A 26430-nucleotide genomic window follows, 5' to 3' on the forward strand; every position below is an offset into this window, starting at 1 on the left:
CTGGATCACTTGAAATAATGACTGTGGATGGATCTGCAATGAAAGGCTCACTTTTGTTTCCTGATGCTAGGCAGAGTATGTGTATGCACGTGCACACTCGGTTGCTCAGTCATGTCTGACTCTTTGCGATCCCGTGAACTATAGCCCATCAGGTTCCTCGTGCATGGTATTTTCCAGGCATGAATACTCAAGTGGGTTGCCATTTCCTCTTCCAGAGGGTCTTCTTGACACAAGGATCAGACCCGCATCTCCTGCACTGGCAGGCGGATTCTTTATCATTGTGCCACCTGGTAGATTACATAGAAAGCCTAGATTCAAATTAATTATATATGTCTTCATATTTTATTTCAGTAGTTCTTTTAAAACTGCAAATAAAAGCATCTGTTACATAGCATTCATTTATCAGAGTATCATTTTCCAGTGGGAATATATAGGATATTTATTTGATTATTTCAAGTATAGTCTGTGTAGTTATTTTATATTCAGAAAGACTTTAAGGAACTAGACTTCCTCTACTGCATACTTACACTATTCCAGATGTTGACAACAACATCTGGGCATTCTATCATGAGCAGATTTTCTGAATGAAGTAACTTAATTATTGATTGACAGACCAACATGATATAAGACACAGACACACTGTGTTCAATAGCAGTGTCAAAGTTGTAAACTATAAGCATATGCAAGCAAGTGGGGCCATGATTCTAACTGACTCAAGTTGCATTTTGAAACACTAATGTTAAACTTAAATTTCAGACATAAGTTTAGAAATGCTGGAGGAGGAAATGAAGAAGTGCTGTTACATGATTTCTGGGCTCTCTGTTTTGCAGATCATTAAATGATGTAGCAGCAATGTGGTCAGAGTTCCTAGTATAAATAAAAGTCTCTTCTAGAACTGTGAAACATAAATAGAGTTGTTCCATATGGATTGCATATGGGTTTGTGTGAGTCTATAAGTGTATATATATAGATATAACTTCATCGTATGCAAATAAATACTCACATGTGATAACAAAGCTAAATTTAAAAAGATAATTAAGAGAAAATATGATACGATTTATCTTATTTACAGTCAGAACACAAATATCAATTTCAAATATGTAAAATGTTTTGAAAGTACAAGCAAAAATAGTAAATAAGAATGATTATAATAGAAAGACTTTTTTATCTTGAAAATTTTTTTTTCTCGTATTACATACTCAAGAACAATGGGTTATTTCAGTGTTCACATGGTAACCTGCTTTTCCAACTGCTGGAAGCAGGGTGTGTTAGTATTTTCTCTCTGGTAGCTTGCATATGGTCCATTGGCCATGAATTTATGATAGATAGAAAGTGTGCTTTCCCTTTATTAACACTACAGTATTGGTGACATGTGGCATGTGCACTTTCCAGCAAATGAGCTTGACCTTTAACTCTAAACAGTCCCTTGAGCAAGAGCAAGCCATGTTTAGTGGAATGATTACTTAGAAGAGACAGATTGGAAGTTAGTTTCTCTGATAACATTAAAGAAATGCAATAAAGTTTTTATCACTGGAGGTGGTCCAAAAATTGTGGCACCATAAAATAGATAGTTGGGCAAAATAATGTAGTAGTAGAATTATAATTGCTGGATTAAATAATGTGACTTTTTAAATAAATTTTGGTATATATTGGCAAATCATTTTTAAGGAAGAATGCACTAATTTAGACCCTTAGTCATGTCTGTGTACTGGTTTTATTGCATCCTTTTCAATATTATGAACAAATATTTAGTTAAACATCCTTTGTAATGTTATCACATTCAAGGCATTATGGTAGGTTTCCATTTGTTTATAATATTTAAATCCTCACAAAAGCCCTGGGAAATAAATACTGTAACCAGTTTTTTAGAGATTGCGGAAACTAATATTCAGAAAATTTCATTTGACCAAGATCACATACTGAAATATCATTTCTGTTCTTTTCATTCAGTGCCCTGTGCTTTGTTGTCTTAACAATTTTCCAGGAATGAAGCATTTACCTAACAGTTGACTTTACCTTTATATGTATCATTTAGCATGGTATTTTTAAGAGCATTATTATAATTTATTTTCATTATTTTTTATTTTTGGCCACACTGTGTAGTTTGTGGGATCTTAGTTCCCTGATCAGGGTTTGAACCTGCACACTTTGCAGTGAAAGCACGGAGTTCTAACCACTGGACAAGGGAATTCCCAGTATGATACGTTTTAATCCTAAATTGTTTTTTTTTTTTTTTTTGCTAAAATGTAGTACAGCATGGAAAATGGTGTAATAAACAATTTCACAAATTTCTATTTTTTCCTCCAAAATTTAAGTTTCCTGCCCTGGATTGATGAGCCTTTTTAAGTCCTGAGTGGAGTGAGGATGAAAGGCTGAAATTGCCAGTGGAGAAATAGAAGGGAGGTTAAAAATGCAATGCCTTGTGCCAAAGATAGATGCATTTTAGAAAATGCCATCTGGGTATTATGGAAGTATGATATTATTTAATTAGAACCAGATAAAATTAGGTAAGAAATGAGTGCCAGCAATTATATGACTAGCTAATAAATATAATTTCATGGTATTCTATAGCTATCCCAAAGTGTTAATTATAACAGGAGCAGTTAAATTCTTTAGAGCAGTTAAATTCTTTGGCTATGAAAGCATAACAGTTTTTAATAGGTGTATCACCTGGTAACCTGGGGCATTATTAAATATAGGGAAACTGAAAGACATGGTAGAAGCAATGGAAAAGTCTGGCCAGACTGGGTAATTTGTTTTAGACCTATGGAGAAATCTAGTAACCATTTCTTCTATAGACCAATTTGATTAGGAAGTAGGACAAGCTGTTCTTTCATTACTTACCAAAACCATAGTACACTTTGTATCAATTATTTGGCTGTCTGCAGCACATAGATTAGAATAAAGGGCTTTCTTAGTGTTTGTGAATGTTGTGGATTGCTGATTAGTAATTAAACTACTGAATGAAGAAAATCAGGCCAAAATTGAATGGAACTGAGAAAGTCTTAATTCGGTAATACAGATGTTAGAAACAGATTGTCTTGAGCGGCCCATTCAACACAGTAACATTTTACATAACCATGGAGTGTTTGCCTCCCATGTTAAACTCACGTCCAATGCCTTAGAGATTGTTTCCTCTCCCATGCCTTGTGATGTAGCTGTTTGGGTATTAATTTAGTGAAATATCCTGTCTGCCAGGTGTGGGAACTAGCTGATTTTATTGTAATACCAGATCATTACTTAATTCATATGCAACAGAGTGCAGCACATGGAAAGCATTATAAATCTATTTACAATGTGGCTGGTCTGATGATAACATTGTATTAAATTCCCAGGTGAGGCAATTTAAGCAATTGCTTTGCCATGTGCACGCCATGGAAATTAAATTCTCATATACGCTCTCGTAATAAACCAACTTCATTGTTATGCTTATGCTAGTGGTGAGTGCTAGAAATCCTCATTCCGGTTACCTATACCCTGTTTCTCATGTAGATTCATCCAGGAGGCGGTACCACAGATCACAGTTCTTAATTAGTTTAAGCTAAGTTAATTCATTTTGTTTCTAGTTTAGCAGTGCCCGTCCAGGAACACATTCAGTTCAGTTGGGAAATGTTAAGGTCAAGTAGATAGATTGTTTCAAGCCAAATTTCCAGAGAGAACTGAGCAAGTGTATCTGTTTGAACTTGTCTTTAAGAAAATCAGCCAATCAGTATGCAAACGTTGTGTTCATCAAGTACAAAAACTGCTTGGCATCTGAAATTCTTAGTTTCTTAACCAAAGACTCATTTTTGTCATCAGTTTAAAATAATCCAATGACATTTTGTGCATCTAATGTCTTAGGGATAACAATCAGTTGTTGATTTGTCCTATTTTTTAGGGTTCATATTTGGTCTGTAGATTTCTCTGTCCACCCAGATATATAAGTTAGAAGGAATAAACTTTACACAAACACACAACTAAAAGTGAGGAATACCCTTGTATTTAACACTCTGTATGTGAGAGAGAGAGTGTGTGTGCGTGTGTGTGTGTGTGTGTGTGTGTGTGTGTGTGTGGCACATATTGTCAGTTGAAGCTTTTCCACCCTTATGGTACAGACCTGAAATTGCAATAGATTACAAACTGCAGAGAGCTTCTGTCTTCTCCAGAAGCCACATATAAAGCACCAGTAGACAGTAGTAACTGACAACTAAGACTAAAAATGTTGACAATTTCTTGATTTGCCTGGTTAGCTTATGTATAGAAGTCATTAACTATTTATAAAATGCATTATGAATTGGGTTCCTTCAAACTGTAGCTGAGTGTGTGACATTTCCAGCTCAAATTCTCATGCTTGCATTTGGCTAAAGTACAGATTTTATACAGTTGATAATAAAGTAAAAAATATTTTAGTTAGTTGATCCAGATACAGTAGGTGTTTCAGTTTCATTAACTTTGAATCTTCCAATTTAAAGTATGGCATAGTACTTAGTAATGTAAAATACTAACAAAAAAATTCCACAAAAGGTAAAACAGTTTATTGATATTTTGGAGGAAAATTTCATAAAATAAGCAATTTCTCATTCAGACGAATTGGCCTTTTTGGGTGTTCAGTTATTTTAGTGATGATCCTGCAGGCTAAATTACAGTTTATTAAATTCAGCTTACTTAAAATTTCAAACCATAAAAAATTAGGAGAAAAGACCAATGGCAGGCATTTAAAGATAATTCTTAATAAAGCAAAGTGTGAATTTAAAAGCATTTTGTTCAAAGTGATACTTAAGTGTAAAGAGTTCAGTTTTCAGCATCAGCTGTGTCATTTTCATGAGGAACTATTTCTGATATTTGAAATAAGTTGTCTTTTCATTCTGTAACAGAAGTCAGTCCTATGAGAGAACATTGTATAAACTCAGCATATCATGTGCTTAATTACATCCAGAGAGTCATCCCAATGACCAGTTTTTACTATCCCAATGGTAAAGAGTGACATTTATAGGGCCCACCCTTCAACTCTGGATAACTTCAATTCTCCTGTATTGCTGAGCATGTACACTCTTAATTGCTGGTTTTTAAAAGCAATGGATTCTAACCAAAACAAGATTAGTTATGTAGGCATCCATGTTTGTAATTTTCTTCTTTTGAAGTACAGCAGATCAAAATAAGAATATAGTGTAATTGAACGATCTATACCTATTTGTTGGTATTTTGGTAAAAAAGGGAAAAACAAAAACAATCTCCATATGATATTCTTGCATACCGTGGAATGTTTTAGTCCCCCATGGTGATGAAATGAATAATTAAAAAGGCAGCTCTGATACCACAGAATGTTAAAAGGTTCTCATTTCCTTTAATGCTGTAAAATACTTTTGCTAGATAGTTTGAAACTATTGTATCAAGGAGCCCCAAATGGGCAAAAGAAAGGTTTGGCTTGAATGAAATATTGTGCTAAGGCCACGTAGTGTATTGTCCTTGTAATTTAGTATTTTTCAATACTTTACGGAGTCAGTAGAAACAGCTAATTAATAGTAGCTTCAGTAAATACAATAAGAGAAGCCAACCTAATATTTGTGGCAGTGAGAAGCATGCTATATTCAAAAAGGAATGAGTTGGGTCACTCCTGAATAGTTAAGACAGCTGATATAGATATCATTACTGACCTCAGGCTAATGACCTACCTTTCCTGTTTTGCCCTTTCTGCAACATGGTTGGTTTCATTTATCTACTTACAGACTTAATACATTTGCCAAGGTATGATACACACATTTGTAGCAAGAAGTAGGGCTTGGGGCAGAGACCTAGAATAGGAGGGGATACCACCATCCCCTTTGTAACATTTTGCAACTTTTATATATTTTTATTTCCTCTGTGTGTATTTAGAGGCTAGTAAAATTAGGAGGAAATTTTGTGCAGTAGAGTGACTACTGAGCTGTAGTTAGGACCACAGGGTTCTAGTGTCAATTTAACCAAAGCTACCTTTAGAATTCCACAAGACTGATTTTTGTTTTCCTTAAAAAATAAAGGGATGTCTAGGTTTATTTATTTTTATTTACACCCCATTCAGCCCTTTTCAACAGGATTCTGCCAGAGAGTTAAGCCATAATGCCCTGAGGCTTCTATTCTATGTAATGAACTAAACTCTCTCTTATATCCCATCTTTGGGAGAATTGGGAATAGTCATAAATAATTTTCTGTGTTTTGGGGTTCGGATAGGGAGCCCAAGTGAGAAAGGCAAACTTTAAAATGATTTAAAATCTATTAGTTTTCCTTGTTGAAAGTTCTTTAAAGTTACAATATAGTAGGATTTTATGTTTAAGATACTATGATCTCTATGTGGCAAAGCTCTGCTACTTATTCACTGGTTTAAAAACCTAATTAAAAATTTTGTTGAATTCTTCTCAGATTATGGATAGTCCTTTTAAACTACAAAATTTTTCATATCACAGTTGAGCAGGTAAGAAATATTAAGTCCTAAACTATAGACCCGAAATAGGAAAAGATTACTATTTCCCAGCTGCCATTTTTTAATTGACTGATTTTGCTGTTAGTTCAGATGCAGAAAAGGCAGTAAAGTAACCTGTACATCCACATTTGGGTGGAAATAGTGATGTTGAAGTAGGATCTGAGGATGGCACTCTAGCTTCACAACTAATTTTCAGAGCTTTTTAGCTTTTCCAAATGTGTGCACATTTAGATAATTCATGAATTGCTTGCAGACATGTCCCTCTGACTTTACTGGTAAAGGTAGATTTCTTGTAAAACAAAATTTCAGTGTGTGAAAAATCGATTCATAGCCTACTTGTCTTTATTTACTGGAATTGTGAAAAGTTGACTCATAGCCTACTTGCCTTTGTTTACTGGGATTGGGAAATTTGTTTTACCAGATACACATACACACACACTCCCACTACGTTTCCTTAGGCCATTTTTATAGAGGACTAGGAGACATTTATATTATAGTTTGGAAAAAGGATGGGCTTTTAAATTCCATCTCTTTCTGATTAGTAACATCACAATAATGAAGGAAATGGGGATATGCTATTTGCCAGGCATCCCAGTATATAGCTGGAGATATAATATTATCCTAGAAGTAGAGACTTTAAAAGACCTATATTGTAGAGTCCATTTCCTGCCACAGTATTAAAGACTCTATATACTCTTGTTTTAACTGCATCTGGTGAGTGTGGCAGATACACAGCAAAATAGCTGTATTTTCTTTCAGCTTCGTGGTCTGATCTGAATGACTGCATGGAATAACATATCAGTTCTGATCCGTTTGTCAGTATTAATAGAGTACTCACACAATGCAGAGTTTTTATCCATGACTGGCATTTGAAAAAACTTATTTAATTTACATTAAACTCCTCAAGTTCAAGAACTTTGCACAACTTTGGTTTGCAGATTTGAGCAAATAGGTTTCCATTAGGGGGCTCTCGAGGTTTGAGATGATGAGTCTTGATACCAATAATGCTTGGAAGCCTTTACTTTCTAACGTTCATCTTGCTCTCTCCCTTTCTGTTTTGTTTTATAGAAAAGGTCACGGATCGCCTACAGTGACGAAGTACGGAATGAGCTCCTAGGGGATGACGGGAATTCCTCCGAGAACCAGGTAGAATGCTAATCAGGAAGGCCCGGTGGGTGGCTGGAGGGTGAAGGAGGTCACGGGCGCACTGGGCTCTCAAGCTGCTCTGCAGCAGTATTAGCGACAACTCATGTGGAAGCGATACTGTTTAATGCAAAGCTGGAGTCTTAATCAACTTCAAAATGTTTCTTGGAGATCTTACATTTAACCCTTTACCTTGTGATCACTGTCTGCTATCTTTTAAAAAATCTTTTCTTCTCTTTTCTTTATTATTTAGTACTTAAGGAATAACTTGAAACACACTGTTTGTGGACAAAGCCAAGGTCCTCACCTCCAACACATGTAAAAGGAATAAAAAAAGTACATAATGCAGCTTTGATAATAATGCAGTATAATTAAATCAACACTCATAGCAAAACAAATGAAAGTAAGCTTTCAAAATTCGACTGGGCAGCTCAGGCGCCTATTGTGTACCTTCTTAAAAATCCATTCACCAAAATGCAAATTGGAAGCACCAGCGTGGAACTTGGACACTCACATAGAGGTTGTGCTCCTGTCAGGTAATGATGATGATGATGATAATAGTTATAGGAGTAGTAGTGGGAGAAGTCTTTTTGCCGGTTAAGTTTTTTTGCATAGGCAAAAAAATAAGACACGGTTTCTTCTTCAAGAGGCCTTGCAACTTGGCTGTCAGCGATCACACAGTAGTGTCATGAGTCTAATTAGTGTCCCACTTCTTTCTTTGAATTAATACTGCGGATTTCATTAATTCATGTAGATAATATATATGACTTTAAAAAATGTTTCAAGAACCTCAGAGTAGAGATGATTTTTTAAAAATGTCTCAAACAGCCCTAGTGACTGATTCTCTTTGACACTTTTAAAGAAAATAAATGATAGGGAACTTCAGAAGCAAGACCTGAACGTGTTTATTAACGTTACTTTGGCAAGTCTAGTAGAAGCCTCTACTCTAAATAAAAATGAACATAAATCATTCATTGGGTAAACCAACATTTTAATAAGCCACTAAAACATAATAAATTGATATGCATTATAAAAATTGCATAATAGTGTTTACCCTTGCAAATAGAGTGTAAATCTATATATGCTGAAACTATAATACTATCCCCTAAATGTGAATATTGTAAACAGGGTTGTTGCTCATGTGATGGAAAGGCCCCCATCTGCCCACCCCCAGAAAGGAAGAATCACTGAACAGTCCTGTGTTTGTTTTTGGAAAGATCTCAGCTCCTCCACTAGTTGGATGTTATCAGCTTCAGTTCAGACATGTAAACATGTTAAGATTTGACTTGGGATTTCAGCTTCCCTGATTGAAATGTGAGCATAGCTAAGGGAAAAAAAAAAAAAAAGGAGCACATCAAACACAAAAGCATGATGTGATAAAGGAGTTTTACTCATAATAGATTAAATAGTGTGAGGATGAGAGCAAAAAAATTTTTTTCCCTATTTTAAGTGAGATTTAGATTGCTCATACCTCTTGAGTGAATTAATCATAGTTTTATTTTCTATCTTTACTGCAAATAAAAGCACTGTCTTTTTTTACCAAAAAAAAAAATGTGTTAAAAAAAAAAAGTGAATCTCCATGTCAGTTCTTTAAAGAGCTATAGATCTTTACCTCATTTGAAACTACTGCCAAATATAGAGGAAATGGAAGAGAAGAGGGTGTTTCTAACTCAAACTCCTTTATTGTAATGGAGGCTGTAGTACTGTGACAGGGATCTTTTTTTTTTAAAGCATGTTCTCTTCTCTTAATGGACATTTTATGTGCCTAGAACATTTGCCTTACGAACATATAAGGAGGACTTTTTTTTTTAACGCCTAAAGAAAAATATTCCACAAAAATAGATTGAGTTCATATTTTCTGAATTTTTCAAATTATATTCCTGTCACTTTAAAGTGATAACTCAGAGATTTCCCCTGGACTTGTATAAATCAAGCTTACAAATTCTGAAAGTGCTTGGAGAGCCTGAAGTTTAGTTGTAAGGAGCTGTCACTTCAATAAATAGAGTGTGATAAATTATAGTCATGAGACTGTGGAACTGTTAGATTATTACTTATGTGAACTTTTCAGTCTAAAATTTGAAAGTTCAAAGAGATGACACATAACTTTTAGGATATTTTGTTAGCAAAGTAGCACAATTTCCATATCATAATAAAGCCTTTATGTTTTGTTTTGAGGCTCTTTGTCATAATATAGGAATTAAAATCCCTAAAACTATAGAACACATCCTTAACTTGGAATGGTCACTTGAGAGTAACTATTCTGCATCAGTATTCATTCAGACTATGAAATCAAAACAGAAATTTTTCTTTAAAGGAAGAAAAGATTTGGCTTTTCATTTTAATTTTTGTAGCTCAGTGGCTGAGAAGATAGCTTTTTCTGGCTAGGATCACCACGCCACTAAATTAGAGAAGCTCACCTAGTAAATTAAAGAAGAAAATATTTTCTGCACACAGATAAGTTTATTTTCAACCTAATTATTGAGAAATTGATTTTTCAGAACTTCTTGGCCATGTCGTATTTATGGTAAATTTTAAAAAATACAGGGAGAACTTAGAGGTAAAAAATGAGACCAAAGGTGGCAATATTTGTTTAACTAAAATTGGGATATATCTCAGTTTTTTTAAAGAATAGGTCAGAAAAAAAGGATAAGTAATTAATAACAAAGGTTATAAATAGACAAATGAACTAAGTGCTATCTGTTTAGTTACTTTCAATGCGATGTCCACATCTTCCTTATAGTGACTTTGTAGATTTAGACAAATATGAATGCCTTAGTTCTTATTTCTCAGTCTGCCAATTCATAATCCATTTTTTTAGGCATCTAAAACTTGGCTGTTGATACACATAATTATGCTCTTCCAATTAACTATACAGTATATTAATTTACTCTTATATATGTAAACATTTTGCCATGATTAGAATTGTTATAATTTCAAAAATTAAGAATTTTCAAATGCATTTTTAATGTTCTCCATACAGTACATATTTTTATTTAATTCCAAATTAATTGCTTTGTATAAATTCATTTCTATTACATCCATTTCATGCAGTCAAGTGTAGCTCATCCTTGATTTACAGAGAAGAGGCAAAATTACCTATTTGGCACATTCAAATATTGTTGGGTCTTTCTGTGAACTGTTAGTTGTCTTGGGCATTATCATTCTGTTCTTTTAACAAATCAAATTTTCCATTGCATATGACAGCATCTTAATATTTTCAAAGAGCTTGTTCTTGAAATGTAGTGATGCTGTATTTCAAGTGGAAAATTTAATAATTGTTAACTTGATTTAGTTTCATGAAAACGATTCTTAGGAAAGGGAAAAAAAAAATTCATACAGAATTAAATCCCCTTCACAGGAGAGTATGATAATGGGACAAATGTTCCAAGCTCCACATCTGAAACCTAATAGTATCTCAGTTTCCATATGCAAAATTATATTGATCAGTGAATGAACGTGAGTAAAAGAAATTTGAGTAAATCCCAGATAGGAGGTTCAAAAAAATATATAAAGAGTAGGGTTTGTCTAAACGTGAGGAACTTTTTGTGGTAAAGCAATATTCAGCAGATATGATTTGCTTAATTTTTTAATGCGATGTTCTCTTAAGTTCCGATTTGGGCTTGCTGTGCATAAAGTGTGTTAAACTTCAGCTACAGACCAGGGGGTGAAGTCGGTCAATTTAATTCCCGAAGATCTAAAGAAGGTCGGTATCGTTTCATATAGCCCTGGCAGAGCAGATCATTACCAGGCACAAATCTGTTCGTTACGTGCTGAGGGTTTATAGCAAAATAAATAGACTGTCATCATAAGTTCAGAAAATTGTGTGTTCGACCCACGATAATGTGTAAAGGGCGTTTAATAGAGTTCAGCATTTATTCGTTATCTATATGCGGACAGAGACGGCAGTCGCGTTATCAGCTTTAAAAAAAAAAATTCGGTAGTTCTGGGGGTCACGTGACGCCCCTCACACACACAGGCGCGCGCGCGCGAACCCTCACATGCTCTGCAGTGCAGTTTGATTTCAGTCACAGCAGAAGGCTTAACCACAAGAGATTCCACTGGTTCAAACCAGCGTAAACCAGATTTTTTCAGCCCACAAAGGAACAGATTACCTCTTGTATCAAATTCTGCATGGGGGGGTGGGGGGGTGGTTGTGCAGAAATCTTTGTTTCAAAAAGATGTTGATTATCATAACTCAACATGGTGGCGGCACACTTTCATGTCGCCTATGACGGAGCTAGAAACTCGATAAAATGCGAATCGAAAAAATACGAAATCACTACTTTCAGTCTAGTCTAAGCATTGTTAATTTTCAAAAACAGGCCATCTTTTGTTTACTTGAGTGAAAACTCTCAGACTAACTAAAAAAAAAAAAAAAAGAAGAAGAAAAAGATAAAGATTAAAACCCTCCCATTACCTAGCTTAGCTACAAATCCGGTGTAAAGCTTGGATGCAGCCATGCAGCACAAACAAGATAGAACGTTTTTTGTTTGGAACCTATTGAAAAAACAAATGGGTAGCATTTTTAAACACTCATTGATTATGGCAGGGTGGCATGCCCAAATGGTCTCCATTGCTGAGGAGTAGTTTTAAACTTTGGCCCTTTAAGTATCATAGTCAGCTGAAGAATGGTGCCCCCAGAAAGAAAAAAGAAAAAAAATAGCCGTGCGATCAATCCCAGATCAGCTTTCTCTGAGAATTAATGTTTGCCCTTTTTCTCCCATGATGTTCCGATAGCAAAGAGAAAGATTCCGATATATGATATGCCAGGTATTTTAGTTTAGAATTTTGCTTCTTCTAGGGAAGAATTGTAACTTTTCCCGTGAAATGATGAGATGATTGACTTACCCACTCAGTGGTTGCTGAGATAATGATTGTATTAATTACAAGTAATAACAACTTCATATGTATTTTTGAAAGGTAGAAAAACTTTCTTTTTCACTAAATGCAGTGTGAGACCTTATGTAATAGATTCTGTACCTTTTTTTAAAGATTCATAACTGGTTTGAAATCTCATTCTTTTGTACTTGAAATACTTTTCAAATAACAAATGAAATAACAGACTAGGCTGGAATGCATATGGTTTTCCTTGAATTGGAGACAAAAATAGCTTTAAGCTTTGAGAAATCTGGGCTATAGTAAACATGATACTTTTAGAAAGACTTATAGTGAGCAGTTCATGGCACGTTTTTCCCAAAGCAATAGTTTAATTTATTGGCCTGCTTATGTCAAGTGTTATAACAGATGTTACAGATATTTGGATGCTTAAAAATTATCAGTTGTAGACCTGAATTGCTGAGGATGTAAGTTTCAGACCTAGAATATGGTTTATAGTCTCATACAACATAGGTTTCGTTTCTATTCATTGTAGAAACTGGAAAACACCTCAACTCTCCAATATTTGTGGGTTAGAATACAGTACTATCACATACACACAGGGAACCAGACATATGGTTATATCCATCTTCTAGTTTCTAAAGAGTAAAACAACTTGTTTTATCTGTAAAATTTAAGACAATTAAATATTCTACAGAGAAAAATCAAAATGTTATCACAAAAGAGTTTGCTAACAGGTAAAGAGTGGCTTGAGGTTTGACTTTGTTGAAAACAAATTGCAGTACAAATGAAGTTAGAGAGTTCATTGCTTTGAAATGACCTGGTTTACAAGATCAAGAAAACTGATAAGTGAAGAAACTTCAAAAATTAAAATTAAAACACCTTGTGATTATAGTAGCCTCTTCAGCAAAACAAAACCCCGGAAACCAACTCTGATATACACAGTATTGCTAAGGATTGTGAAATATTTTCTGATTTTATGTCCTAAATATTATCTCTCCTGGCATGCTTTATTCCCAATTAAAATAATCTTACTTCCAAAGGTGATCCTGTTACTAGAATGGTTACAAGTATGAGTTTAACATACCAGTTTGTTATTTTAAAATACTTACTGGGACAAATGCATGAGCTATTAATCATTTTCATTTGGAGGTAAAAATCTGAAAGCAGTTGTCAAGATTCAAAATAGAGAAACATTCTGAAAACTTGTATATACAAAACCTCTTCAGTGGTTCATTCTTAGAAGAGAGGAACAGTAAACTTGTTTTCTTTCTTTATAATATAGACTTCTATGAAGTCGTTCCCCTTTATTTCATGATGGTGTCTTAGATGTACTTTAAAAGAGAATTTCACACTATTCTCTTTGTTTAATGTGACAGTGTGAGAAAGTGATCTTTATTCGTTCAAAAAACTCTGCATGTAGTCTATGTTTAGGTTCTTTTAATGTGTTTGTCTGTGATTTTTAAATGCTAAACATGTAAACAGATAAATTGTCAATGTTAATTCTGTATCCTGTCACACAACTGATCTTTCTTTCCTGCCATTTCTTTCCTTTTTATCTTTTTTTTTTTTTTGTGCATTCTTGTTGCAGTTGATAAAATTACGTGAAGAGGTGAGTACTTCCTAGCTTGCTTTTTTTTTTTTTTAATTCTGCTTTTCCCTATAAAACTGAGTATCTAAATCTGAAGTAAAACCATTGGGTTCATTTTTCCAGGAAAATCTGCGCATATTAAAAGCATTGATTATATTGCTAGAAATGTTCTCTGCTATCTTTAAAAAAAAATACCAAATACACTCTAATCATGCTTATCACAGTGATCATTGTTGTTTTCTTGCTTTGGAAGAAAATTCATATTTTAAAGACCAAAAAAGGGAGGGGAAAAAAAAGGAATATCTTGAAGCCATACCCAAGTGTAGTTTTCATGTAGACTGACTTCAGTTTTGTTTTGTTTGCATTGGTTTCTCAAAGAAGTCAACAGGATTAATTTTTTTTTCTGACATTCTGAATTTACTGAAAACTGTTTTTAAACTAAGTTCTTTCCTTCAACCAAAATTCTTAGTTCAACATTAGATACCATGAGCCTATTATCCTTTTGGGGAAACACACATATGTTATACTCTACTAGTCTATGTACACAGATACCTAAGAATAGCCAAGCCTCTCCTCATTGTTAAACACTTTCTTTTTTGTAGGAAATAGCACCCAAGTGAGTTCTCATTTTTCTGAGTTTGCTAGCCTGCTTCATAATACAACTCTAGACTTTTTTTGTGGCCCAGCAAATGTTTATAACAACGTTGATAATTTTATCCCTGTATGCATGAGGGATGCCAAATGATTCTAAATATTTTTTTAAATTAGACCATACTTATCAAATATACTCTGCTACTCTTTTCAGAAATAGAGTAGTCATAGTTTTTCCTTAGTGAGATTGAATTTAGTTACTTTTACATTAGGACATAAAATAATGACCTATATTACAATTTAAAAATTGTCTAATTGCTTATAATAAGCAGAGTACTGTGAATTATTTTCAACTTTAGGTTGACTGTGTTGTTTGTGATTTTTTCCTGGAAGTTTTTTTATTTTTAATTGGTATGTCATCATTCTCTAGGTGATATGAATGCTAATTTAGAGGTTTGTAGAGAGTGGTTTTCAACAACTCTTGTGATTTAAGATGCATTCATGATGTCTTCTCAGTAAAAGTAATAATGATATATAAAAAGAAGGGTGAAAATACACAAAACCCTCACCCTCCAACCTTTTTGTGTTTTTTTATCTTCCCTGCATGGAAGCAGATGTATATATTAAATGAATATTATAAATCGTAGTTTTGATGTATAAGATTATTCTTGAGGTGAGTGATATGTCAACATTATTCTTCTGCAAGACAGTCTTCTTGTATGTATTTGCATATGCTCAGGCTTAGGTGAAGAATTTGAATTTTCAAATATTAATGCGGCCAACTATAGACTATGAAGAAACTACATGAAGCTCTTGGCCCTGAATTTAGCAATGAATATAATTAATAAGCCCTTGTGTCTTAGTACCGTCAGCATCATTGACAGAAGATTTAGTTTTAAGCTGAATTGTGTGGACTTAGAAATCTTAATTCTGTAAGCTGAAAACATCACATCTGCAGTTCTTTTAAAATACGTTTCATCATTATTTTATGGCTTTTAACTCCCTTCCTGTGCCTATAGCAACAGTTTTATCAGTTATGCTTCTGGAATGCATGTTACCAACACTATAACCCAAAATGGAATTGTACTTGGAAGAATTAGATCACTCAACTAACAGAATAATGTACTCTGAAGTATTCTCTTAACAGCCTTTGATATGGATGCAGCATTGATATTTATAGGGTAGGTTACAATGATGGCACTATTGGTATATGGTCTGCTCCGAAGTCATTGTTTCTCAGGCAGGATGCTCAGAGTAATCAAACACTGATTTCCTCCTTGTAGCTATCCTAAGAAGACAAACACTCCTCTGCTTCAAAATAGAATGTTTCATACTATTTGGAAACAAAGTATGCCCCATTCAGTCCTCAAGATGCTCTTTTTGGGGGCTCTCTTTTTGGGCTCCGTTCTGGAAAAGAGAGCCTGCTCAGAATCGGGCTGATAACGCCCAGGGAGCTGAGCTGTACCGAGCTCTCTGTTTGAATCCTGCGTCTCCAGCGCTCCACGTTGCGCAGCTCCTCACACAGGTTGAGCTGTGTCTGAAGCTCCAGCACAGCTTCACTTACCTGCTTTGAAAAGGGCTGAGAAGAGGGTGAGAGAATGAGTTTGGGATGGAGTGTGGGGGCAAGTTGAAAGCATCAGCTGCTACTGTACTGTATTTCCTTTCATTTTCAGAGACCAGGGCAATGTACAACTAAGGGAACAATGTAAATAGCACAGCTGTTACAAGAACTTGATTTTAGCTTGACTTAAGTGAAGAGGTTCCAAAATACAAAGTGAGGTCCTGCTGGAAAGCTGCTGGTAAACTGATAGTCCTCTTGTGTGCAGATTTACTCTGATAAAATTGAACTGTCCTGCAGAAGAGTTACTGACATTATTTAGGAATAGACCTTTTTTTTTTTTAATAAAAAAGTTCTCTCAGCAGTTTCACTTTCCATTACAAAGCCATATACTGGATAAGCTAATTTGGCTCCCATTGATAGAATCTCAGAAATGATTCTACATTTAAATACTTTGTTTCCTACGTTTTTATTATTGTGTAATTAAACTCTCCATTTTCAGTATTGAACTTTGATTTCTTTAAATCTGCAGTAGCTAAATATTTTCTTTTAGTTTAGGGATTTCACCCAATATGAAAATGAACCAAAATCTTTGATCTGAATTCTGGATTAAAAGTCACATTTATTCTTGATGCCATAATGCTGATATCTTTTTTTAGAGAATCACCGATTTGAAAAATCAAGTCCTTTGTTAAGTTAGAAAACAATATTCAAAGAAGGGAAGAGCAATTCCCACTCCCAAAACCTTCATGTAGTGAGAATTAGGAATAAGAAAGCTTTTCCTATTCCTAATTTTTGACAAGCTGAGTAAAGTGTTAAATTTATTTAAAAATAGTCATTAATGCCAAACACATAAAGCTCCCCTTGCTTTTCGTTTTCTCAATTACAGACTTTAGTGATTTTGCATTTTTATGATATATGCTTTCCTTCCTCCCTTTTATTTATTTAGTGCTTTTTTTTTTTTTTGCAGAGGGAGGGGCAGTTTTTCTCTTAATTTCTCCACTGTATAGTAGATGACTCTATTAATTACTATAGACTGTTGTTGCAGCTTTCCTGACCTTCACATCAGGTCCTATCTCTCTGTTCTAAATGCATTGTTTTAATGATTCTTCCCCCCACTTCCCCCAGCACTACCCCCCCAAAAAAAATTTTTCAAGGAAAGCTTTGATGTGGCTTTAGCTGCCTCCAACGTCTGGCCGCATCTCAGATGTGTCACCTATGCCGGGAGGGAATAAGGAAATCACGTTTTGAATGGTAATGATAACATACTAATCACTTCCTTTCTTTGAAGATGGAAGCGAGATATTCTGTCAGCATCCCTGGCTGCTAGAGCTTGGAGGCACTGGTCTAGGTGTATTAGCTTAAGTGTGCATGTCAATACAGCTTGCATCTCCAAGATCCATGGGGGCTCATTAGAGCAAGGTGGATCGTTTCGCTCGACAGCCACTCAGATAATATGTGTGGCACCTCCTTTTTTTTTTTATTATTAGAAAGCATTTCTTCGATTTTAAATGACATCTGTCAACAACACAAAGTTGGAGTTATGGTTGCATTTTTTTCTTTCTTTTTGACCAGATACCAAAACTGATTTGATGGGGTAAGGTACTAATTTATACAAATACATGAGTGCATGTACACATGCCCAAATATATAGTTACACATATTTTAGTATTTTTAAGTATCCAGACATACATGCATCAGTACACACATAAGGACACACACACACACACACAAACACACACTCCCAAGGGCATGCACATATTGCTATCCATTCACAGCCATTATTAGCTTATAAATGTATTTGTCAATCTGAATATGATCTAGAGTATGATTGTTATGCTTAAAAAGATCAGCCTCAATGTAGAAAAGAAAGTTTAGAAGCTGAGGATTTGGGAAAAATATTCTAATTTCCCCCATCAGACATAATATAAAATAATGTATATTATCATTTTAGTTCTTAGTCTAAAACACTGTGTTAGAAATTTACTTTCAGTATAGTGCCATATATCTGGGAATATTTGGGAATAAATCCACAATTTTGTACATCTGTGTGCATGAGGGAACATGTGTCTCTTGTTTCTTAGTGGTTGCCCTGAGTGGTCTTAGAACTAGAATTGCTGTTTAGTATTCTGTTTTAGTAGCATATGTTGTTCTATATGGCATCTTGCTACACATGAAAAATTAAGGGGCATTCTTTAAGAATAAAATTTTCATTTAAAATTTCTTTAGGAATCAAAGGAACTAGTGAATTTTTTTTCATGATTGCATTTTATAAAAAATAAATACAAAATAGGGATCATTGATCCATGCAAATAACTCATAAAGCTACTTCTGCTGCAACAGGAAAGATCCAGTTGGTTCTGGTCTTCATACATTTCTCAGTGTTTTGGAGCAAGATTCATTGTGGCCACGTACAACATGAGTCTGCCTTTTAAAACAAAACAAAACAAAAAATGGATGGTCCATACACAATTGATTGATTGAAAATCGGTTCATTGTAGTGGTTTGTATAAAGAAAGATGTGCTAAAAATTATCTGTAATAGGTTGTGATCCACCCTCCCCCCGAAATGTTAGGGCATACAATGGCATTATTTTTTTAAGGCAAAAAAAAAAGAACATTGTAGACGGTCGTCTGATTTTTTCCCCCTTTTCTTTTTCAGAGGGCACATCTGCTCGATAACACAGAGAGGCTGGAAAGGTCATCTCGGAGACTAGAGGCTGGGTACCAAATAGCGGTGGAAACCGGTAAGGATTCTGAGAGTGAGCAAATTGTCTTGCTTATGCACAGCAGTCTTCACAACACATGACATTTCAGGGAAACTTCAAAGGAGTAGCAGAGACAGCAGCCCGAGATGTGGTTTACATATTGGGGAGACAATTGGGAGCTTATTTGCGCTTATCTTTTTTCAAGTTAAAAGGCATGACATCTACTGAAAACAGTTCCTGAGGTTTAAAAGTATACATCTGAAAAGAGATGGAATACTTTGTCTAAATTCTACATTTGTCTTAATATGCGGTTACATGTTGTCAGTTTACCCACCCGCAATGATTGCTAGCACATAGTGCTGTCTCCAGTTGTTTGCTCCTTTGCGATTATTCACATATGTAAAAATTAACATTTTAATCAGTCTAAATGATGTGAACTAGGGGCAAAGAAGTACCAACATCAAGTTTACAGTACTTGTTTGTCCCAGTGGAAATGATTAGGAAGTCATTAGGAAATGATTCCTAATGGTCCTGTTTTTATTGTTCTTCCAAATCATGAGCAGAGCCTGTAATCAGATATGGAGAAAAAGAAAGTCATGATAATGGTACTATAAGTGTTAGTTAATACTGTCCAAACTTTTGGTTTGAATTAACGCTAGTTATTAATTTCAGAAAACACAGCCCTAATTTGGCTTCTAGGATGAGTTTACTTAAAATAGACATGCTTTTACATTATTAATGCTTCACGTAATGAATGTTTATTTTTACCTATTAAGTAAATATCCATTAACCTCTTTAAACTTAGCAGTCTCTTGTTATTTAGCTATTTGCAAAGTATAGATTATATAGGATCTATTTTATGTATTTTTGGGTAGCTCTTGCCCAGTATATGAACAACAAAAATAGGTGGTTGACAACATTTCCATTGATTTTTTTAAAGTTTAGTGTTACAAAAAATATTCATTTTATAAGAGCAAGTATAATGAAAATGATTCCAAATGATTTCTTTTATGAATGGCCAATGTTCTCCCTTGCTCCTAATTCATGGCTATGTTATATTGGCTTACTTACATGATGAATTCTAAGAAATCAGATAGAATGAACACAAATGATATTGGCATTATAGTAATGGTGAGAAAACTGAAGAAAACCATCAACTTTCCTGGATTTTTTAATAGTATGGGCAGTCCTTCTTTCTGAGGTTACTGATAGATTGGCTCTCTGCCCTGATTGGAATAAAAGCCAGTTTTCGTTTATTCTTTTAGTCCTTGGGCTTACCTTAAGAAGTGACTCGACTGTCTTTGCAAAGAATGCTAATAATGAGAAGTGCCCTGACCATGCGGTCAAAGGACCAGCCTTGGGTTCAAGCTTTTGTTTGTGTGACCTTAAGCAAGTCATGGGCTTCCCAGGTGGCTCAGTGGCAGAGAATCCGCCTGCCAGTGCAGGAGAGCCAGGAGATGTGATTACAATTCCTGGGTTGGGAAGATCTCCTGGAGGAGGAAATGGCAACCCCAGCCAGTATTCTTGCTTGAAAAATCCCAGGGACAGAGGAGCCTGACGCACTACAGTCCATGGGGTCGCAAAGGGTTAGACACGACTGAGCAACCAAACACATGCAAATCACATAACCTCTCTGAGTCTGTTTCTTCTTCAATAGAAGGGAAATTATATTGCCTGTCTCAGAATATTCCTAAGAAGTGATGGCATAAGTTAAAATGTGTTATACACCATAAAACACTATATAACTATTATTAGTAATGTGTGGTCATTTGATGATATATAGGCATTTACCTTTCATAGAAAAAAGTTATTTGATCAAAATTTGTATTAAAGGAGTTTCTAGAAAGGAGAATGTGTCACTATACCTGTTGAACATTAAGGGACCTTCTTTGTCAAAGCATCCTATTGGTGAGCCTCTTTCCAGACAGGACTAGGTTGGGTTGGGGATGTTCTTGCTATGACACTGATCACAGAGCTTGATTTGACTGATTGGACTGCCTTTTCTCTCCCACAACACCTTTCATGTAGCTCCCTCCCAAATATGTGACAAAGAAGGTCACAGATACTAGAGGGGCATGTATTGATAAAGGTTATAAGATTGAGATTTGATAGTTAACTCCTTTTGGTGAGTGCTGTAACATTAAACTATCAATATAGCCAGCATGAAAAATGCCACTTTTAAGATTGTCCTGCAAACCAACCTCAATGCCCTTGGATTTTTTAGTAGAATACAGTGGTAAATTAACTGTTTATGTCTGTGTGTGTGTGTGTGTGTGTGTAAAAGTTGCTTAGTTATACCCAACTCTTTGCAACTCCCATGGACTGTAGCCCACCAGGCTCCTCTGTCCATGGAATTCTCCAGTTAAGAATACTGGAGGGAGTAGCCAATTCCCTTCTCCAGGACTGCCCAGCCCAGAGTCTTTGTTGTCTGAGGGTCCCCTGCGTTACAGGCAGATTCCTTATTGTCTGAGCCACCAGGGAAGTCCCAAATTAACTATGAAGTTTCATAAAAGACATTTGGGAGCTTCTTAGAAACTGTAAAACCAAGTCTAGGAGGAGGGATCAGGGCGGGCTTTGTGGAGTTAAACACATACGTGGCACACGCCGAGACCGAAGTCATCATGATAATTCATTTCCTTGGATGAACGTGAAAGTGGATGAAGAAATGAGAAAGGAGGCACAAAACATTTTTCCTGCCCTTCTCACTGTCTTACGGGAGGTGGGGAAAGTAATTATGGTGGTTTCCATGTTGCTTCTACAGTTGTTGCTTCACTGCCAACCCTCAGCCTGGTCATGTCCAGTCAGTCAACAGCTCTGTGTTTTGATTATAATGTAAATTTACTATACTGATCATTTTGTTATAGTATCAGTTGAAGAAGAGTATCTTTCAAAAGGGAGAACTTAGCACTTACTGGTTTCTTCTAAAAGACTGTGAAATGCAACAAGGCATAGTTATGGAAGAGCTATGATGACTTTTGAAACAGTACAAAAGAGCTTAATGATTTGCAAGTATTGGTTTGAGAACTGGTCCTAGACCATAACAAGAGTTTTCATCAGTCCGTAGTAAAATGAAGGGGAAAAAGTAAAAATTAGTGATTTTCTTACAAACAAATGTTATTAAAGAACTACAGATTTTCTCAGATCATGTTTTTCCTATTCGGGGTGATAAAATAAAGGATAGTTTTATGATGTGATAGAAATAGTAGGTAGAAGTCATATATATATTTTTTTTCTTTGTTTTCCTCTACCTGGAAAATGAACAAAATTGGCAACCCTGTCCGGCCCTTTGAAATGTTTTTTAAAATCGGGATCTCCTGCATTGCAGGAAGATTCTTTACCAACTGAGCTATCAGGGAAGCCCTGCTTAGCCACAACATCTAGGAATTATTGTCTAATATACTGAATTGGAGAAAGTGACAACAATCCCATTCTCTGGCCCCACTGTTAATCAGCTTTGTGACTTTGAAGAATTCTTAGCTTCTATGTACATGTTCTTTTACTTGCCAAATGGAAACCTGATATCAGATTCAACATATCCTATATGTATATCTTATATTCCATAAGGTTATTTATAAAGTTAAAATGAGGTCATATATGTTCAAGTGCTTAGAAAGCAGATAGGGCTCTGGAAAAGTCATCATTTTTATGTTATCATCAGCATAAGTGGTTATCTCTGAAAATCATTGGCAAAAGATTTCAGCAAAAATCTATAAATTTCTTGAAGACCTTTATTGGCAAATATCATTTTAAAAGTTTTATTATTATATATATGTGTGTGTGGAATAGAATAGAAAGCATATTATTTTGACCTCTAGCATCTTCCTAGTAAATAATAAAATCCATCTCCTAAAATTCTTGAGTCATTTGTGACATTTTAAAAGTTATTTTGTCAAATTGGCAGTTACTATTGCTTTAATAATAGCTGCTGAACAGAGGATTCATGTCCTGAATGTACTTGGTCTGAGCAAAAGTACATGATTATATCTAAGTGCCATTTACACCTTGATATTTATTGAGTTTAGTGCCAAACAAGTTTCTTTCATGGCTTTCTTTCTATTGGAGAAAATTGGTGAGGTTACAAGTTATTTGAACAGCTCCATTTAGAAATGAAGAGACGGAGTAAAGAATGTATGACACTGAACTAAAGAGCGGGTGCTTGGACATCTCAAGCTCAGACTGACATCAACAGGGACAATTATCAGATTCATTAGAAAAATTCCTCAGGAGTGACTGTCAAAGACCAGACACTCTGGTGGTTGTATGAGCCATTGGCATGATCCAGTTTAACATTTCTTATAAGTTCTTGTCCCAGAATCTGAATAAAAAGTGGCTCTTCCTTTTTTCATCTACTGTTAATAGTTAAGTATGAATCTTAGCTATGGAAATACCTATTTTATTTGAGGTCAGGGCATTAGTACTTAAAACTATGGGTCAACTGCCATTAATGGTGAAATTCTGATTATTTTTTCTTTAAATTAAATACCCCATAATTACAATAGACACAAAACTAATAGAAGCTGTACAATTAAGAAATAGGCTGAAAGAGAAATACAAGGGCAGAAATGCAAGGCTCACTCTCTTCTTTCAGTATGTAAACACATAGTTTAACACATTTTCGCAGCCTATACCCTAAATGGCAGTACATCTCTGGAACCAGATATACTCTTCATATTTTTGAAGACTGATCTGCACCGTTTACCAGGCTTGCTCCTGCTGTCCAGTATCCAAGCCTTAAGGTCTGCACCCCATCTCTCAGTCAACACTTCAAGCCACCCGGCTCTGATGTCGCATTTGGTCAGTGATCTCTCTACAACAGGATGCTGTTCTTCCGCCAGCCTTCCTGCTATGAAGGTGGTCCATCCTTCCCCAAGGGCCCTGCAGGTTCCCCACCCTGGACTAGTGACCAGGCATATGTAGAAATAATACAGTTGTTCATTGAACACTTAATATGAGCCACATGCTGTTCTCAGTACTCTGTATTTATTAGCTCTTTAATCCTTACCACAGCTCAATACAGGAAATACTGTTTTCTCACTTTACAGATGAGAAAACAAGGTTCAGAGAGATTAAGTTATTTGCCCACACTTATTAATCAAGTTAGGAAATAGTACAACCAGACTATCTGGTTCCATATCTTCACCAGTAAACCACACTGAAAAGTGAATGGGCCCCTCAGACCTAGATTTTCATTCAGAGTGACCTACTGTGGTGAGAATATGTCATGTTCTCACATCTGTTAAGTTCCTTTTTACATAATTCATTCAAAAACTAACTACTGACTACTGTGTGGTATGTGCTGAGGATACAGTAGTAAATAAAACTGCCAATGTCCCTGTTCTCAGGTCGCTGGGCAGGGAGCAGGATGAAACAGACATTTTTTTAAAATTAATAAATAAATGGACAAGATCATTTCTGATGGTGGCAAAGTGAAAAGCAGGGTATGAAAGACTAGCTAGTGAAGTCTGTCCTCCTAGGTTAGCTAGTCATGAAAGACCTCCCAGAGAAGTGCCTTGTTAGCTGAGTCTTGGACTGCACAAAGATGCCACCAGCAAGCAGATTTGAAGCCAGTGATTCCAAGAAGACAGTGCCAGCACAATGGCTCTGAAATGAGAAGATGTTTGGGGTATTCAGGCAACAGAAAGAAGATTAGTATGGCTAGAGCAAAGTGAGCAATGGGTGTGGTACACAATTAAGTTAGAGCCACATAGGGTGCAGATTCTTTGGGGCTCCAAGGCCTGGAAAGGTGTCTGAATTTGCCTTATAGAGTGTGATGCCGTTGGAGAGCTCTCAACGGGCAAATGGCCTGATCTGAATTAGAGAGGACGAGGATTGTAAGGGCGCCGTGGCAGGGAACGATACAAGCAGGCATTTCAGAGGTGTATTCTAATAATCCAAGATTTGGTCTTTTTACTAGTTTAGATGAATGGAGAGATGGTGAAGATGCAGGACAAATTACAAGCCTTATTAAAGGGCATTCAGGAGCAAGGAGCTTGGAATTTGTCATTTATTTCCAGATTCTTCCTTAAGGATATTCCCCAAACAAATGGAAACTTATTAGTCCGTGTACCTGGTAGGGCTTTACACAGACAATGGTCAGTCCATCAGACTGGTGGTAATAGACACTTGTATAAGTCTGAGCTTAAAACCAAGTTTATGATAATATTTTATCTGAGGAATAAAAATGATGGTACCTATTTTCTAGAGTTTATAAGAGGCATAAATAAAAATAATGTAGAGAGATTTTGTGAATTGCCTCACAAAAGTGTGCTTTTTTTTTTTTTTTTCTAGAAATCTTCAGTTCAGGTAGGTTTTGAGTTTAAACATACGTCATCACTTTGCTTCATTTTGTGTCAGTCTAACGAGGAAATGGGTTCATTTCATGCTACCCAGAGAGGGGCTTGGGACCGGCAGCATCAATATCCTCTGGATGTTAGTTGATAATGTAGCATCTTGGGTCCCCTCAGATCTACTGGATCAGAATCTGCATTTAAACGTGGTCAGCGGTAACACCTGTACACATTAAGGTTGAGTTGGAAGTCCAGTTTCCAGTGTTAGTTTTTAGTTTGTGTCTGTTTAAACTAGGTACGTCATCTCACTGAATCTCGTTTCCTTTTGTATATATGTATTACTACACTCATGTTCAAAAATTCAGGCCAGTAACTTGTATCATTAACACCTACACTTGTGAAATACAGGTAATAAATATGATTGTATCTGTTACTATTGTTGATATTAGATGTGAAGGTTGATTGTCTTATAGAGGAGCTGTAGTAATTATTTATCTTACTTTAGTTAGAAAAATGTGAGTAGGCAATACTTGGCAATTAGAATAGCTAGTAACCTATCCAGTAGCGTAAAAGGGACTACATTATACCACTTTGTTTTTCTCAAAATACATTTTCCCCTATACTGAACAATACTTAAAATTCATTTTTAAAAATGGCATATTTATCACAGCTTCTTGTATATCTTGTTTTATTAGAGAAGTGCAAAGGTGAATTTTCTGAGGAAGAATAATACCAATTTTATGTATTTATAAGTTAGTTTCATAAAGGAAATGTCTGCCCAAGTCTTGTTTGTTGTAGGATTAATACAGAAAATTCCTCCATTTTTGTCCGAGAGTTTCCTTAGCAGTCCCATTTCCTTCCTATAAAGATTTTCTCTCACTCTCATTTGTGTGTGCGCATGTGATTGTGTGTGCATGCATGTGTATGTGTATAAAAGGAGTCCTGTCATCTAGTTAAGGAATATATTCATCACCTCATGTATTTTTTTTTTTCGCCTTTGGTGAAAACATTTAAGTTCTACTCTGTTAGCAAATTTCCGTTATACAGTACAGTGTTATCAACTCTAGTCATTGTGTTTTACAATAGATCCTCAGATCTTATTCATCTGGAAGTTTGTCCATTTTTACCAAAGTTTTTACTCTTTGATGTGTACTTTTTTGATTAAAAAATGTGGATTTTGCTTCAATTTTAATATTTCAATACTCTGTTATAGTTACCTAATTTTAAGCTGCAGATACTCTTCATTTTAGGAATATAACTCCACAGGCCTATTTTACATAT

The 26430-nt window shown here is 35.4% G+C and overlaps 1 protein-coding gene across 8 annotated transcripts in view; it reads left to right on the forward strand.

Annotated features, from left to right (window-relative positions):
• VTI1A (vesicle transport through interaction with t-SNAREs 1A) overlaps positions 1 to 26430 on the forward strand; it is a 364408-nt gene that overhangs the window by 69576 nt on the left and 268402 nt on the right. For 6 of the 8 annotated variants that reach the window (XR_011488635.1, XR_011488634.1, XM_070470169.1 and 3 more), the window contains exons 4-6: positions 7505 to 7582; positions 14007 to 14027; positions 18817 to 18901. Coding sequence is in view for 6 of the 8 variants with exons in the window: in XM_070470169.1 (XP_070326270.1) it covers positions 7505 to 7582; positions 14007 to 14027; positions 18817 to 18901 (184 nt within the window). In the remaining 2 variants the exon portion in view is untranslated. The remainder of the gene's footprint in view (positions 1 to 7504; positions 7583 to 14006; positions 14028 to 18816; positions 18902 to 26430) is intronic. The other 2 variants (XM_070470175.1, XM_070470170.1) reach the window with 1 other exon arrangement.

The sequence above is a fragment of the Odocoileus virginianus genome, chromosome 7 (assembly GCF_023699985.2).
Source record: "Odocoileus virginianus isolate 20LAN1187 ecotype Illinois chromosome 7, Ovbor_1.2, whole genome shotgun sequence".
NCBI lineage: Eukaryota > Metazoa > Chordata > Mammalia > Artiodactyla > Cervidae > Odocoileus > Odocoileus virginianus.